Source organism: Aedes aegypti, chromosome 2 (genome assembly GCF_002204515.2).
Source record: "Aedes aegypti strain LVP_AGWG chromosome 2, AaegL5.0 Primary Assembly, whole genome shotgun sequence".
Classification (NCBI taxonomy): Eukaryota; Metazoa; Arthropoda; class Insecta; order Diptera; family Culicidae; genus Aedes; species Aedes aegypti.
This window is the reverse complement of record NC_035108.1, coordinates 59,372,202-59,388,117: the sequence shown is the minus strand read 5'-3', so window position 1 is coordinate 59,388,117 and position 15,916 is coordinate 59,372,202. Positions and strand designations below refer to the sequence as shown.

Genomic DNA, 15,916 nt, shown 5'->3' with positions numbered 1-15,916 from the left:
CCGTAGAAGCCTGAGTGAAAGAAAAAATATTGAAATTCTCACCGCTCAGAGAATTCTTAAAGGATTCAAATGATTTTTTGTCAGTTCACTGTCTTGGGTAAGAATTGTAGAGGTAGTACTTTAAGTGAATGAATTGTAGATATCTTTACCCAGACATGAAATAAAAGAGAGGAGCTGGCTGGTAGCGATATCAGTCAGTAGCCTGTGGTATGGAGGAATAGCCTTGTTGTGTTTAGTAGTCGAAGTTTATTTCAACAGGTTATGGGCCCAGGAACGCCTGGAGGACGCTGAGGCGGCTTCAATGAGGGACCACGAGGAAGCACCTGGACGAGGAGACATGGCCTAGACGAGGAGGCAGAATCTCGGTGAGGAGATATAGCCTGGACGAAAGGTGGAGTCTGGACGGGAGGTGGCTTGGACGAGGTGCCCAAGAGTTGGAGGCCAAGATGCTGAGAACGAGGCTGAAGGTGTGGATGCTGGCTGATCGGACGACGAGCTTGGAACAGCTGGAGGAACTTGGAAGTCAAGAGGAGCTTGAAGGACGGCGCGGTTGACCAAAAGGACGATGGTGCAGCTGGCCAGGATAAGCTCGACTAGGAGGAGTTCGGTAGCTGGAGCTCGGTGCCAGGAGGAGTTTAGTGGACAAGAGAGCTCGAATGGCAGATGGCGGTTTGATGGTTGTGTGATGAGGAGGAGTGTTGGAGTGTAGGTACATCACACACCTTGCAGCGGAGATGTCTTGGGTAAGAATTGTAGAGGTAGTACTTTAAGTGAATGAATTGTAGATATCTTTACCCAGACATGAAATAAAAGAGAGGAGCTGGCTGGTAGCGATATCAGTCAGTAGCCTGTGGTATGGAGGAATAGCCTTGTTGTGTTTAGTAGTCGAAGTTTATTTCAACACACTGGCCCACATATCTAGTTTCTAGAAGTGGCCAGAGGAACTCGGAAATATTCCTGTGGCCGGAGTTATTCCGGTGGGTCACTGGGTCAAGCCGGGTAAAAAGGACTTTTTTTAGGGACATGTTATGTTATCTTCATTTATTTGCAATGACAATAATTATGATTTGCATAAATCATTAAGATCTAACATTCAACATTATAGATGAAGAATTTTGCATCGTTTAAAATAGTTTGGCAAAGATGTTCAGATACAAATTGGCCACTTTATCGTAAGTTTGAGGCGTCCCGGGACTCGAAAATGGTCATTTGTAGGATAGATCAAATGAAAAACTCATAGTTATCCAATTCAATCGTTTCTCAAAAGGTTTACACTGATGCAATTTTCTTAAAATTCCGTCATGTAGGGGCCTCATTATAACCGATTCCGGAAATTATCTGTGACTTGAATATTGCCTCCAGGGACACAAACGCACAGTACCATTCTCACCCGACCTGACCCAGTGATCCACCAAAATAACTCTGACCACATATTTCCTCGTTCTTCTTTCCTTGTTCTCCACTTCTAGAAACTAGATATGTGTGCCAGTAAACTGACAAAAAATCATTTGAATCCATTAAGAATTCACTCAGGCCTATACGATTCTTGAGGCCAAGATTCTTGAGGAATACATTTTGGTTTGGTTATACGATAGATATTTTTGTTGAAAAATAATAGCATATCACAACTGTTGTACAAAGCACAACAGCGCGACAGCCCGAAGGTTAACTAGAGAACCTTACATCATATGATAATACAATGTGCTGGTGGCTTGAAAAGACGGACATTTTACGAAAGCTAAGTATGCTTTTATCTCAAGAAAAGTAAAGAAATTCCTTTACTTAAAGCTTGTTCATTTAGGAAAGTGAACACGAGTTTTTACAGCAAACTGTTTATTTTCGAACAAGTTCATGAGTTCACCTAAAATACACGGAAATCAACGTAATTTCGATAACTTTTCGTTGTGTTGCTGACCACTTTTTTTTTTTAAATCAATGGAGCTTGCTTCTTTTCCATCCTTCTTAAGATGCCATTTGAATATTGCCCAATATGTTTCAATGGGGCGTAGTTCTGGAAAATTTGATGGATTCGGTCCTTTTTCTACAAATTTAACTTTTTCCTTCTTGAGCATCTCCAAAGTAGCTGAAGCATAGTGAGCCGATGCTAGGTCTGGCAAAAACAATGGGGGCATGGTATGCTTTCAGTAGATGGGCAGCAGCCATTTTTTAAAGCATTTAGTTCTGTAATTTTGAATCCGTCGTGAAATATGAAGTATTTTCATACCGCAGAAGCAAATTGCTTGCCATACCAAATTATTTTTCCCAATTTTTTCTCTTTAATGAATGTTCGAATCCTCTGAGCAGAATCTCAAATAGAGAAACTTTAAAGTAGATGGAGTACCGTGTACCTTTTAATTCCGCTCCAGTCTTCTTCAGTGTCAGTTACTCGTATCCACTAGTGGATACGAGTAACTGACACTGAAGAAGACTGCAAGTGGTAGTCGAAATACGCGTATCTGTCAAAGATAAGCATTTAGGAGCGGAATTAAAAGGTACACGGTACTCCATCTACTTTAAAGTTTCTCAATTTTTTCTGTTGGGATGTATCGTACGTCGTCAGGAATAGGAACGACAGTTCTTCTGTACACCATTTGTGCAGAAAAAAAATGCGTGTCGCCATGTCAATCCGACCCATCGCATGGAATTTATAATTTTTTGATGTCAACTTTTGTCTGCTGTCAAAATAAACAAACTGAAGCAAATTTGTTTTAATGGAATTTTTACACCAAAATGTTAATATTCAAGTGTCCACTTTCTTAAATGAACAGTCCTTAGTGGTTCAAGAAATTTCCTACAGAGTGCTCCCTTTGTATTTTCCGTCCATTTCCTTTTGTTTTCAGTAGCAAACCAGCCTTAACCCTCTCTTTCCCATGGTAGCACGGGTGATCCACCGATTTTCAACGAACGCGGGCTAAACCGAATTGGTACGAGTAGCTCAATAATAATTGAAATAAATTTATACGCTCATTTATATTATCAAACATCGAAATAAGTGACCTAAGGGTCAAACTATTGAAAAACAATCAACTAACTATTGAAAAATAATCATTTTTTTTATTGTGGTTTTGAATAATAAAGCTTATTTGAAACAACTTTTGTTCAAGCACTTTTTTTAGAAACGCCATTTTGATAGCTAAATTGTCGAATAAAGCTGTGGGAAAGAAGGGTTAAAGCTTGATTTGCTGGTGAAAAGGAATCGCTGGAGTAATTTCTCGCCGAATGCTTGCAGAAATTTTCTACAGCGTCTCTCGTTTGAACTGACATTTCTTTTCAATTGTGTACTGCGATCAGAAAAAAGCGCTTTCTAGATCGATTTCTTACAGGACTTTCCAATGTATCAAGATAGGCCGAGAAATTACTTGTCAGCAGCGATTCAGGTTTAATGCAACTTTTTTGGTTACTATAGATAGATGCGATTCGTCTGACATAAGACTCTGATCAAGGTTTTTCTTCGAACACAAAGCAGGTTTGCGGAGTGGAGTTAGTACAGAAATCGATGTCACAATACACCCGATGAGGGCGAAAAGAGGCATTTTCGAAATTTGATGAATACCACCACATTTCTAGAATCCTTTTTTGAACAAAAGTATTTATTTTCCATAATTTTTCAAAACCAACTACACTTGACTGAATGCGAAAGATCAAAACTTACGAACGTTTAATGGTAATTTTTCAAACAATATGTGAAAAACTGTGGGAAATACAATTAAAATCATCCTATCGACTATTTACAATTGGCACCCCAAACACACTCTCAGAAAAAAAAAGAAATCGCATTATCGCTTGTGTCATTTTGGCTTCAACCCTGTTTGATCCGCGTCGTCATGCATATCTCCCGAGACCTCGGCCAATCCACGCGCTATCGTTTCGTCTTCTTGGGGCTACGGACGCTTCCGCCATTACCGTTGATATATCTACGAAAGTGCACACGCAGAAAAAGAGAGAAAGGGGGGGTACATAACTTAAAACGCAGGGTGCGGGTTTCTAGAATGAAGGGAAGGGTTTTGAACTTTCACCAAGACAAGAACACATGGAAGCAGAGGGAAGGAAGATTCAGTTCAGGGTAAATGCAAACGAGGCCAAACAAAAAAAAATCTAAGCTTAATCGCAAAGCCACGGGCAAGGGGTGGGGAGATCTGGCTTTGTCGCTTCCTAGCTCATGTCCATATACCGCGAGTTGTTGGTTGGCCGCGGCCGCAGTATCAGCTTGCCGGTTTCGTCGCAAGACATGTTGAACTCGGCCAGAACGCTTCGCGTTCGAGACGTGATGATCTGCGGGGCCATCACCAGCTTGTGGATGCCAAACACGAACAGCAGGACTGGAAACAAATAGAAACAAATGATAAACACATCGTATGTTCAATTATCAGGACTGGTATCAGAAAGTAGTGCAAAAAAAATATCGCAGAGCAGAGCTGTCCAAAAAAACGCTCGCGGCTTCATTTTGTGGCATTTTTCAATAGATACCGATCTGGGTTTTTTCGCTGCAGGTCTTTTTCGTGCTGAGATTGCAAAAAGCTTAATCCTGCCTAGTTTGGGTAGTGGTTACGATTAGTAGATGAAAACCCGAATTTAGTACTATACCATTTAATTCCACTAGAGTTTGTATCCTTTGACAGATACGCGTATTTCGATCTCAACTGTAAGGTCGTCTTCAGTGTCGTGTACTAGACTCGACTTGTAGAAAACCGTCGTATGCACACATTATATATTAACACTAGGTATAAACTTATTTCCCGAAACATTTTTTTAAACTTAAAATTTATGAGCTTTTAGATACATTCCATATCTCTTTTGTTGAAACTTTAAATGCTGAAAGGTACATCACGGGAACGATTAGTAGGTACCAAGTTGAATAGCCATGTATTGCCGTTGCCGTTGTCTCTGTTGAGTAGCGTCGTAGGTACCTGTTTGCAAATTTACAGACTCTTCGCCACATCCAGTTTCCAAGGAGAAGAAACATTTCTCAAAATTTTGATATCGGCCGTCGTAATTGTATGTCCTTCTGAAAAGATATGTTCTGCCACCTTAGATTTGAAATCGTATGTCATCTCCTTGTCTATCGTCTTCTGAGCTTTTCCTATTTCCGCTAAGTGTTCCTTGAATCTAACCTCGAGAGACCGCTTTGTTTGACCAACGTAGACCTTGCTGCAGTGGGAGCAGCTGATTTTGTAAACACCAGCCTTGTTTAGTGTGTTTACCGGATCCTTGGTAGAGCCTAACGAAGTCCTAAGTTGGCTGTCTCTGCTGGAAAATACCAAATCGATTCCGAAATTCCTTAGCTTTGGGCGGAGCTGTTTGCTGATGTGTACGTCATATGGGATGGAGACTCTCTTCATGGGTTCGGTGATAGGGGTTAGTGTCGTCAAAGCATCCCGAATTTGCTGTCTTTCCTTTTTGTCGATGATGGCTTTTATCGTCCTTTCCTTGTATCCGTTGATCCTTGCCGTCTCGTAGATATATTCCAGTTCCTTGGTCTTTCCGTCTTCGCTGAGTGGTAGAGTCTGCATCCTGTGGATCATGTGGTGAAACGCTGCCATCTCATGCTGGAACGAATGATTCGATGTGTAAGGGATAACTCGCTGGGTGTTTGTAGGCTTCCTGTAGATTTCGAAGTTGTAAGATGAACTTTCTTCCCTGGTGACAAGTAGATCCAAAAATGGTAGTTTTCCATCCTTCTCCTCCTCGTGGGTGAACTTGATGTCCTTGTGTACGCTGTTGATTGTATCCAGAATTTTAGCCAGATCGTTCCGCTTGATAACGCTGAAAATGTCGTCAACATATCTCCACCATTTATCCGGTAATGCTCCTTGTTTTTTTTTAAATTTTCCTCAAAATTCGCCATGAATAGTTCGCACAAAAACGGGGAGAGAGGGTTTCCCATGGGGGCTCCTTTCGTCTGTTTGTAGAAATTTCCACGAAATTGAAAGTAGTTTGCGTCCATGCACAATCTTGCCAACCTCATGTATGTCCTGACCTTTCCTTTCCATGCTGCATCCGTCCTTTGGGGTAATAACCAGTCCTCGAGAAGATTTAGGGAATCCTTTACTGGAACGCTGCACAGTGGCCCAAAGCTGGCCAAAAGTCAAAAAAATTAAGTTTGCAAATTCCTTCTCGAATATTTTTTCTTTATTTCTTCAGTATTGAATAACAATTCCCCAAAGTTTCAGATCAATCGGTGTATATTTCGATTTTTCACAGCATGTGACCTGGAGAGATGTTAGCTGAAATTGACCCTCTTGAATTCTTCAAATTTCGTGAAGGTTGTTCTATAGAAATTGCAGTTTCTGTACTAAATCATGACCAAACCTTTCTCAACCGGTCTCATTCGAAAAAATATACCTTAAGCTTTGTTTCGAAGATATTTTAAACCATATTTGACATGTTTACCAATTGAGAATGTCAAGAAGTGTATAACATAGAGCTCCTTCATAAATAAGGCATTTTTTCAAAGGTAGTGCAAGATATCTGGGAAACGCTCTAAAATGATCATTTACCCCTCAATGTGTGGCAAATATTCCATAGTATTCGATGTACTATGGCTTCACTTGCGCTTTTTTTGCGCCAAGATAAGAAAAAATATTTTTTAGTTACACTACGAATCAGCCTTGATATAAATATCATACTTGATATAAATATCGCATTTTTACCTTTATAAGCTCCCAAATAGATTCAAAAACCACCTCGAGCTTGCCCACGATATTTAACTTCAAATTGGCATCAAAAGAATGACGTTTCATTTGATTCTGATCTGGATACGGATTTCATTGATTGAATTACAAAAATGTGCTATTTTAAACAAATTCTGTCAAATGTACCGAAAATATCGATTTTCTGTTTCAGCGACTATTTCTATCAAATTACCTCTAAAAATCATGTTTTGTCAAATAATTAGCATTTTTGAACGTTTTGAGTGAGAATTGTAGTTTTGTATGGGATGCGGCCACTGTGCGCTGGGGAAAAGAGCCGCTACGTCGAAAGAAACCATCATCTCGTCATCCTCGATGTATCCTGACTCTAATAGTTTCTGGGAGAACTCCTAAGTGTTTTCAACTGACCTAGTGGGGAATGGATTCGGCATACTCTGGAATTCCTTGACTAACCATTTCGCCAGTTTATGAGTGGGGGATCCGTCAGCCGAGATGATTTCTCGCATTTCCTTCCCTGGTTTGTGAATCTTCGGTAGTCCTTTAATCCGTGGAAGAATGGGGTTTGACTCTTTCAAACGTGCCTCGCCAATAATCGCCTTGCAGTCCTTCAGGGTTTTGTCCGTGAGCTTGATGAGTCCGGGTAGTGGATCCACTCTCAAATGTCGATAGGGGCCTTCGTTGATCTTTTTCGCCATTTGTTCGTCGTAATCCGTCTTGTCCATGATGACGACTGCGTTGCCTTTATCCGCCTTGATGTAGAACACTGGTTTATCCTTAAGTTCTTTCACAATCCTCGTCTCGTCCTTGTCTGCCCTGCTTCGTTCTCCTGTTGTAATGGCCTTTGCTACGATGTTCCTCGTTGTGTTCTGGTCCTTCATTGGTACGTTTTGGATGATTGCTGTTTCCATGTCTACGATGATTTTCTCCACGTCAGGCTTCGTAGTCACCGCATATCCTAACCCCTTGTTGAGGTGTGTCAATTGCTCTACTGTGAACTGCTGCGTCGAACGGTTAACTACGAAATCTTCAATGGGTTCTATAATCGGAGCAGGAACGCAGTTAACTTCCGTCGTCCTGGATCGCATGGAGGCTAATTTTTTCCGATGTAGCCTGTTCTTCCTGTCGGCTTCGCATTCTTCCGCTCGTTTAACCTTGGTCAGGAATAATGGGAATCCTTCCGGATATTCCTGAGCCAATTTTAAATGCAGAAAATAGCACTTCGTCGTCAGCTTGTCCAGTTTTGCGAAGTGGGATTTGATCGATGCCGTGATGTACTCTTTCTCTGCTGTCTTCTTAATATGTTGTGGGATATGGGGCCCATCTTAATCCTATGGCTAACGGGTGTTAGCTTTTCCTTCAGAAATGCCACGTCCTTTTGGGTGCTTACGATGGATCTCTTCAAATCGATGAATATACTGTGCTCCGTCCGCTTGGTAGCCATGATGATAATAAAACTTCGAGCTGTTTAGCAGAATACCTATAAGTAGACTAGTGGAATTAAATGGTATAGTACTAAATTAGGTTTTTCATCTACTTATAGGTGTTCTAAACAGCTCGAAGTTTTATTATCATCATGGTTACGATTAGGTTAGCTCAGATCAATCTTCAGCATAAAAGAACAGCAACGATCATTTTTTGCAGACTCATGCAAAATGATACAGCCTAAGTGCACGCCATGGCGCTAGTACAAGAACCCTACTTTCGTAGAGGGAACTTCTATCTAGGTAACCTTGTGGACCCAATTTTTGCTACTTTCAGCAAAGTTGTGACACCGATTATGGAACTTCGTATCACCTGATATGTAACTGTCCAGTATTTGCACAAATGCGATTCCAATTATTTGGTAAAAACTTATTCTGAATTCAGAAGCCTGAATCTTCAGGACATTCTGTTATTCTTAACCCGCTGTGGTAATGAGCTATAGGCTCTCTTTACGCTCATGCGTTTTGCAGTGCTCTTCTTAGGGCGCTGTTCGAACTCATTGTGGTATGGAGCTACATGCTCTCAATTCGCTCATACGATCTTCTCTCTTCAAGGGACCCCACTCCTATTTCCTTCCGTCTTTCCCTTCCCTTTCCTCTCCCATCGGGTAGGTGATGAAATAGGCTCAAATATGGCGATGGCAATAAACCTCCCAACTGGCGGGGAACGTGCCTTTGGAGCCGGCCTTCTGATACCTGATACCTCTAACATGAAGTGTCAAAAATTTGTCATTACTTGTGCATTAGTTTTGTTTAGCTAATCGACAGAAATTACCCATTTACTGCCATGCCTAGCTTAAGAAAAATGTCATGATTTGCTAAAAAAAATTGAATATAGTGACTTATCGCAGGGCTGGTAGCAGTCAGACAGTAAAATAATAGTGACTTTAATGACCAAAATGATAAAAATAGTGACCTAAAAGTGACTTCAAAACTACATATAATAGTCATGAAAATGACTATAAATGAAAAACGTTCTATGTGGGTATCAATCAATTTACATTTTGGGTGGATTTAGAGTGTAGAGAACTACACTGCCCATGTTCGCATAGTCGCAAAATTCATATGTTCGTTGCTATGCATTCTATGCCTAATAACACACTCGTTGGACATGCGAACAGCACTTACTTTTTAGCACATACACCACCTTATGAGAATATTCACACGGTTTGTCTAGTGTTTGTTCGGATAGTTTAGCGTATAAACCAGTCTGCTATGATCATGATTGAAACTTACTGTTTAGTCGCATAAAATACCATGCGAATATGGGAAATGCAGTAGTTAGTCAGTTTTTCAAATTCCCGAATGTCCAAAAAAATAAAAAAAAACTCGATATTTTAGTTTTTTTTATACAAAATAGTCAAAATAGGAAGACTTGAGATTAGGAATTAAATTAAAACTGCAAAAACTGCAAAGTTCAATAACAAACTTTCTAAGACTGTCTTCGAAATTATGCGTTAGCCATAGACCATGATTGATTCCTGGAAAATTTTTTGATCTGGTGAAACTTATGTTGGATATTTTTAACAGAAACGGTATCTTTGAAAACATTTTATTATTCTCCTTTGAAGCTGGCTAAATTTTTGACATAAATCTAAAGTTGCATCTTACAAGCAATCTATCAAAAATATGGCTAAGAATTGCGTAAAAAACTTAACAAAAATCTGACCAAGATTACCTAAAGGACCTCGCATTTTATTTACGTTAAAAGATTTTTCCATGAATTTATGAACAATTTTACATGAAATTTGTTGGGAATTATTGGAAAAATACACTGTAAATCTGCAGAAATCAATGCAAAATCTCGTCAGGGGCCTCATGAGAACTTTGTCATAGATCAAGGAATAACTAATAGGTAATCCAGACAAGGCTTCATCAAAAATCAGTATCATCTCAGAAATCCGCCAATCGTACTTCTGAATTAATCTGTCTAAGATTTCTGTGAATCTCCCAAGAAATTTGTCAAATGTTCATTTAGCTCAGGTTTTCATAAATGGCAATATCATCAACCATAACAACTTACTACAACTTATTTTGGTGGTTTGTAGGTTTAGTGCTTGGAGATGTTCGTTCCAAATTATTTTCCCGGTGATCATCCCAAATTTCCGATTTTCCCGTCTTTTTCCCCGGTCCAGTAGCCACCCTGGAATTATTTAAAACTAATCGTATCACTTAGTCACGACTCGTACGTTTTATCTGTTTTACAACCCGTTTTGTATAGAAATAGTTGACCTAAGATGAAGTGATTCCTATCAATATTAGTACTAAGGGGGGTCCGTAGCCTCGAGGTTACGCTTTCGCTTCATAAGCTGAAGATCATGGATTCAATTCCCAGCCCCTCCAAAAAATAACCCGTCCAGCCACCAGAAGACGCTGCACGGAGGACCGTGCATAGAGGTGCTCATCCATCCTCCGTCAGTATCAGATGGTGACTGAGACAAACTGACCCACTTCGCAGGCAGCTAGCCTCAAACGACTCAGGAACACGGCAAAACGAACCACCGCAAAAGCAATGGACTATGGCTTATGGAAATCGATTGGACCAACAGCAGAGCACTCTCCTACATGTTCGGTGTGAGAGCAAAAAGAGCAGGAGAGAGTGAAAGCAGATGTAAATATAGATTAGTTAAAAATAGAACTGTATCGGTAAGGAAGATATAGATAAACTGATTCCGGCACAGTAGTGGCCACGAGCACGGAGTGCCTTAAAAAAAATATTAGTACTCGCTTTTGAAGTCCTGGACGAGTTTCTAACAAACTCTTCGATTTTTTGTTTGTTATTAAAATCCGTCTCTGGCTTATCTCCGGAAGGAATTTTGATGAGGATCTTTCAAATAATAGGTTAAAGATTCCTAATACAGTCACATATTATTGCAGAAAGTTCACTAGTAATTTATTCAGATCTGTCAGATAGGGTCAAAGTATTCGCCAAAATTTATTAAAATATTACGACTACAAAAATAAGCCCAAATGTTTTACCACCTTATTCTCCAAAACCTTTCCCAGATTTTTTTTGAATATTTTCCAAAAAACATTCATTTAAATATTTTCGTTGTATGTCGTAGACATTATATTCAGGAATCCCTTTCTTTTTTGAACCTTAAATTTTCAAATCATACTTATTTGTCTTTATAATAATACATATCTATTTCTTGCTGTTTGTGTTTGAAACGATAACCCAGCCTTAAATTTCAATACCGTTAGATCACAAAAATAGTGACTTTAGTGACCAATTTTCTGAAAAAAGTGACTTTAGTGACTTTTTGTTGGAAATAGTGACTTTTTAGTGACCAGGTCGAAAAAAGTGACCAAGTCACTAAAAAGTGACTTGCAACCAGCCCTGCTTAGCGTCTAAAAAATGAGTAACTCTGTAACTGAACTGTTCAGTAGAAATGTCTTCAAAAAAGAGACCATGTCGCTGAAAAGCGGCTCGCTACCAGCCCTGTAATTAGAAGTTAACTTACGCAGAATAGCGGTCGAAAAAGTGAATACTGGATGGTTCCATAGTGAGTCCATTAGCGGGACAATCGAAGTGCGGGGATCCGTCAGCCAGTAGAACGCTCCCACGAACGTTATCAGTGACATGGTACATAAGAGAACTGCAAGAGAAACAGAGCTTAGTTAAATTACGAAAAAGAAACCCGCCAACTAATACATACTTCTCCATCGCAGGGTAGAGGGCTGTAATGCTGCTATAACTTCCGTGAGGCGCCGTTCGAAGGCCTTCAGGTCTGTAATACGGGGTTGTTAGAATTTTAAGAACAAGCTCAACGCAAGCATCGACCACTATTCTTACCTTCACAAGCCGAGGGTTCCAGAGACATCTTTGCGAATGGTATTCCGCCAACCGAACCTGGATGTAGTTGGTTTTGCACTTTGGTTACTATTCTTATCTAAACACGGCTTTTTTTTTGCAATCACACAGCAAATAAACACATTTTTAAACCTATAAAATACTAAAAAAATTTCGGAAGATTTTTCTGCGAACCCTCCACCGCGAAGTTGTCACAACATTCAAGCTGAATTTTTGACATTTTCGGTACGAGCTGCAAACGGGAGATTACATTTTGACCCTTCAGCGTTGGCTATGTGCACTTGGCATACAACTTATTGTTGTGCTATTTTTTCCCGAATGTCGTTACCCCGAACGCCACTTTCCCAAAAGCCAGTTACTCGAATACCCTCCAAATATTGCTGTGTGCGTTTGAAATGCAAATATCAAATGCGGAAACATCAAACGCGTTAAGATTTTTCACAAGAAATGCGATGTCAAAGATAGATTCAGGGTTGCCATTATGCCAGATTAATCTGGCACTGCAAGACTTTTAATCGAGGAAAAGACGAAAAGACAAACTACTCATTTTGCAAGACTTTTCCAATTCAGCCAGACTTTACAGACCGACGGGTAGCCATATTTACTTTAATTACGCAGGATTTAGAATTTTTCGTATGATTGGTAAACTCGCTTTTCAAAACAATAGTTTGATGAGAGCCTGTTGTGTAGAAATGAAGGAAATTGGTGCAATCGTTTTCGAGTATTGAGTATTCATTTGTTTGGTTCCACTCTGACCGTAAAGAGATCTTGAAAACTTCGAAAAACATCATTTTTTTTTGACAGAATCTCCTCAAAACCTGACATTGTTTTGCCCTTTTAATAAATTAAGTAAAAACAAAATGGTGGCCAAAGGAGTTTTATATAGGGAATTTCGTTCCCCCAAGTAACCAATGTTTCAATATTGATACCGATTTCAAAAACAAAAGAGTTGTTTAGAACTGCTAAACTATAGAAAAAAAAGTCTTCGTGAATAAAATATTGTTTTGTGGTAGAAAAATGATGATGGCAGTAGAGAGGTTATCCTAGTGACTTTGATTATTATGCAATGGTATTGTAGCATTTGGACTCTTCTGTTCATTGAAAAACTGACGGTAGTAGTTTAAACTGTGTCCAGATCAACTCTACTAGAGTGCAATTCTCATTTATAAATTTGATATAGAGTTTTGAAAACAGACATGGTGAAACTTTCTCATGGATTCATCGTTTTGACTTTAATTTTGTACAATCATAAGAATCTATGTGCCAGAATGTAAATAAACATAAAGGACTTATTTGATAAATACCATAGTTGAAATACTAGAATGTTTTCCAATACAGACAAAAGGCCATGTTTTAGTGCTGATGTGAATTTAGATTTTTTTTTCTGTGTTGTATATTTTTTTGTTACCGTCGAAATTGGAGTCTAGTAGTATACCTGCACAATGGTGTCTGCCAGACTTTGCAAGACTTTTCGTGCTTATTCTGCGCGGCGTGTGAGTCGAGACGAGTCGCTCTCACCGCGAGTGACGTGAGACGACTAATGTTAATCAAATGGGAGCGAGTCGACAATTGTCACCTCATTCGACTCGTGTCACCTCACACGCAGCGCAGAATAGACACGTTTATTTTGAACTCGCCAGACATTTTCAAAAACCTAGTGGCAACCCTGGATAGATTTTTCTTGCTAGGGTGGCGGTGATTTTTATAATCGTTGCTAGGTGTCCTTTGATTGTTTTGTGTTACCGCATTTGGAGGACGTTTAGTCAAGATTTGCATCTCTAATGCAAACAGCAATATTTGTTCTCCAAATAGTCTATTTCACCGAAATATTTTTGGCACTCACAATTGTCATAACTTCACACATTTCAGGATGATGATCGAGCTCGTCATTTTATTATGCACACTTTTTTTATTAGTGATTATTTCGAGTTTCACTGTCCTCGAATCTTGGCTCCAGAGTGTGCCCGGCACACTTTCACTCCTTTTCGGCACACCTGTGTACACCGTTAAGAAAGTTCTACAAAAAAAAAACTGAACAACCCTATTGACTGCTTAACGATCGACGCGCCACCATAATTCATATAACGGAGAGTATTAGAACTAAGTTGGAGGTGATGATTTCGCAATTTGGAAGTAAACATCAGCTCCACACACTAGCGATTTTGCGGTGGGATGTTGACGTTTGATCACGAATAGAGGTCTTCAAGCAAAGCTCCACAAACACTAAAGGCCAAACGCAATGATAGCGGAACGGCAACGGAAAGCGGAACCGATTTACCAGCATGAACTATAACATACTTGTCGAGTCAGTTTTAGTTCACTTTCGTTCGTTAGCAACGCAGTTGAGATTGTGTGATTCATGCTGGCAAACCGGATCCACTTTCCGTTGCCGTTCCGCTATCACAGCGTTTGGGTCTTAACGTACGATTAAGGCCCAAACGCAATGATAGTGGAACGGTAACGGAAAGCGGAACCGGTTCGCCAGCATGAATCCTACCAGTCAGGTTTTAGAAAATTTAACGATCCATAATCACATCCCCTTCAACCGCCTGCAGTCATACAACACGCATGACAACACAATGTACAACACGCTATTCATCGCAAACTTCACTCTTCTCCAGTTCAGTGTGTCGTGGATGATCTTGAGCTCGTACTGGCCCGTATCCGAACAGCAGAATCGTCTCTGTTCATCTGCGCTGGATACATTCCTCCAGAAATGCGTTCAAACATTGTGTTTGTAAAATACTTCTCCGATGCTATCAGGGACAGCCTTGACTGCGCATGCGATGATGATTCAATTATTGTTTGTGGCGATTTTAATCAAGCTAACCTGGTGTGGGAACAAAGTGAGCCGTTCTATGTTACTGTTGAACCCAGCAGTGTTGGACCGGCGAGTGCAGGTTTACTTGACAACATGGCAATGTTAAACTTGCAGCAGTATTGCCGAGTATCAAATCCCTGGAGTCATACCCTGGATTTAGTTTTCGCCAACGACGACTCATGCGTTGTAATTGAAGCCGCTGTCGCTCTGGTCAAAATTGATCGCCCGCATCCTCCATTAGAAATTGCGTTTTTTTCTACTGATAGCGAGCCCTTATTCAATTACGAAGATGTTCCTCAATTGGACTTCAAACGCATCGACTTTACATTGCTACACGGCTTTTTAGCGCGTCTAGACTGGACCGAAATTCTCACCTGCTCTGATGTGAACGATGCTGTAAGATTTTTTTCCGATATTGTGATGAATTGGCTTTCGTGAAACGTTCCAAAGATGCGTACACCTGCAAAGCCACCATGGGGGAATGCTCGACTCCGTTCGCTAAAGCGCGCGAAAAACTCATGTCAACGCCACTACCGCAAGCAGCGGACGCCACTTCATAAGCGGCGTTTTCAAGATGCAAGTGATGCATACAAATCGCTCAACGAACATCTTTACGCGCAGTATGTTGATAGAATGCAAGACGGCCTCCGTCGATATCCAAAACGTTTTTGGAATTTCGTTAACTCTAAGCGCAAGCAAACCGATGGTGTCCCTGCCTCGGTATCTTTTGTCGACGAAGTAGCATCGACTGCACCGGAAAAATGCGAACTCTACGCTAAGCATTTTTCAAGTGTTTTTAATGCTGATTGTGCAACTGTTAATGATGCGATGCGTGCTAGCTCCACAGTGCCAGAAAACGTATGCGACATTGGTTTGCCACTCGTTACTGATCAAGCCCTACGAAAAGCTGCGAAGAAAATGAAATCGTCTATCACTCCTGGCCCAGGCTTCAAATTTATCCCTATCATTTATCATTATCACGTCTATCTTTTGATACTATCAAATGATACTATCCCTATGGGTAGTGATAGGGATACTATCACTTCTTGAAAAATGATGGATAGAAGATAGACTTTATTATCTCTATCAATTGATAGACGGATGGAGATATTATCAGCATTCTTTCATCACAGATGGATCAAGCCTATCT

At 40.2% G+C, this 15,916-nt stretch overlaps 1 protein-coding gene across 1 annotated transcript; it reads right to left on the bottom strand.

Annotated features, from left to right (window-relative positions):
* Positions 1–3,569: 3,569 nt before the first annotated feature.
* On the bottom strand, positions 3,570–12,168 carry LOC5568114 (nuclear envelope phosphatase-regulatory subunit 1 homolog). Its single transcript, XM_001652003.2, has 5 exons — positions 11,928–12,168; positions 11,791–11,862; positions 11,596–11,730; positions 4,172–4,319; positions 3,570–3,914 (listed from the first exon to the last, which is right to left on the bottom strand). Exons 1-5 carry the CDS (start codon positions 11,953–11,955, stop codon positions 3,860–3,862), a joined length of 438 nt encoding a protein of 145 aa, XP_001652053.1. The 5' UTR covers positions 11,956–12,168; the 3' UTR covers positions 3,570–3,859.
* Between the last annotated feature and the right edge of the window lie 3,748 nt (positions 12,169–15,916).

Bases quoted from the DNA above. Each gene is read 5' to 3' on its own strand.
- LOC5568114 (XM_001652003.2), bottom strand. From the start codon at position 11,955: ATGTCTCTGGAACCCTCGGCTTGTGAAG. The intron at 11,731-11,790 runs GTATGTATTAGT...TTTCTCTTGCAG, and splicing joins CTCTACCCTGCGATGGAGAA to TTCTCTTATGTACCATGTCA. The intron at 4,320-11,595 runs GTAAGTTAACTT...ATTTGTTTCCAG, and splicing joins TTTTTCGACCGCTATTCTGC to TCCTGCTGTTCGTGTTTGGC.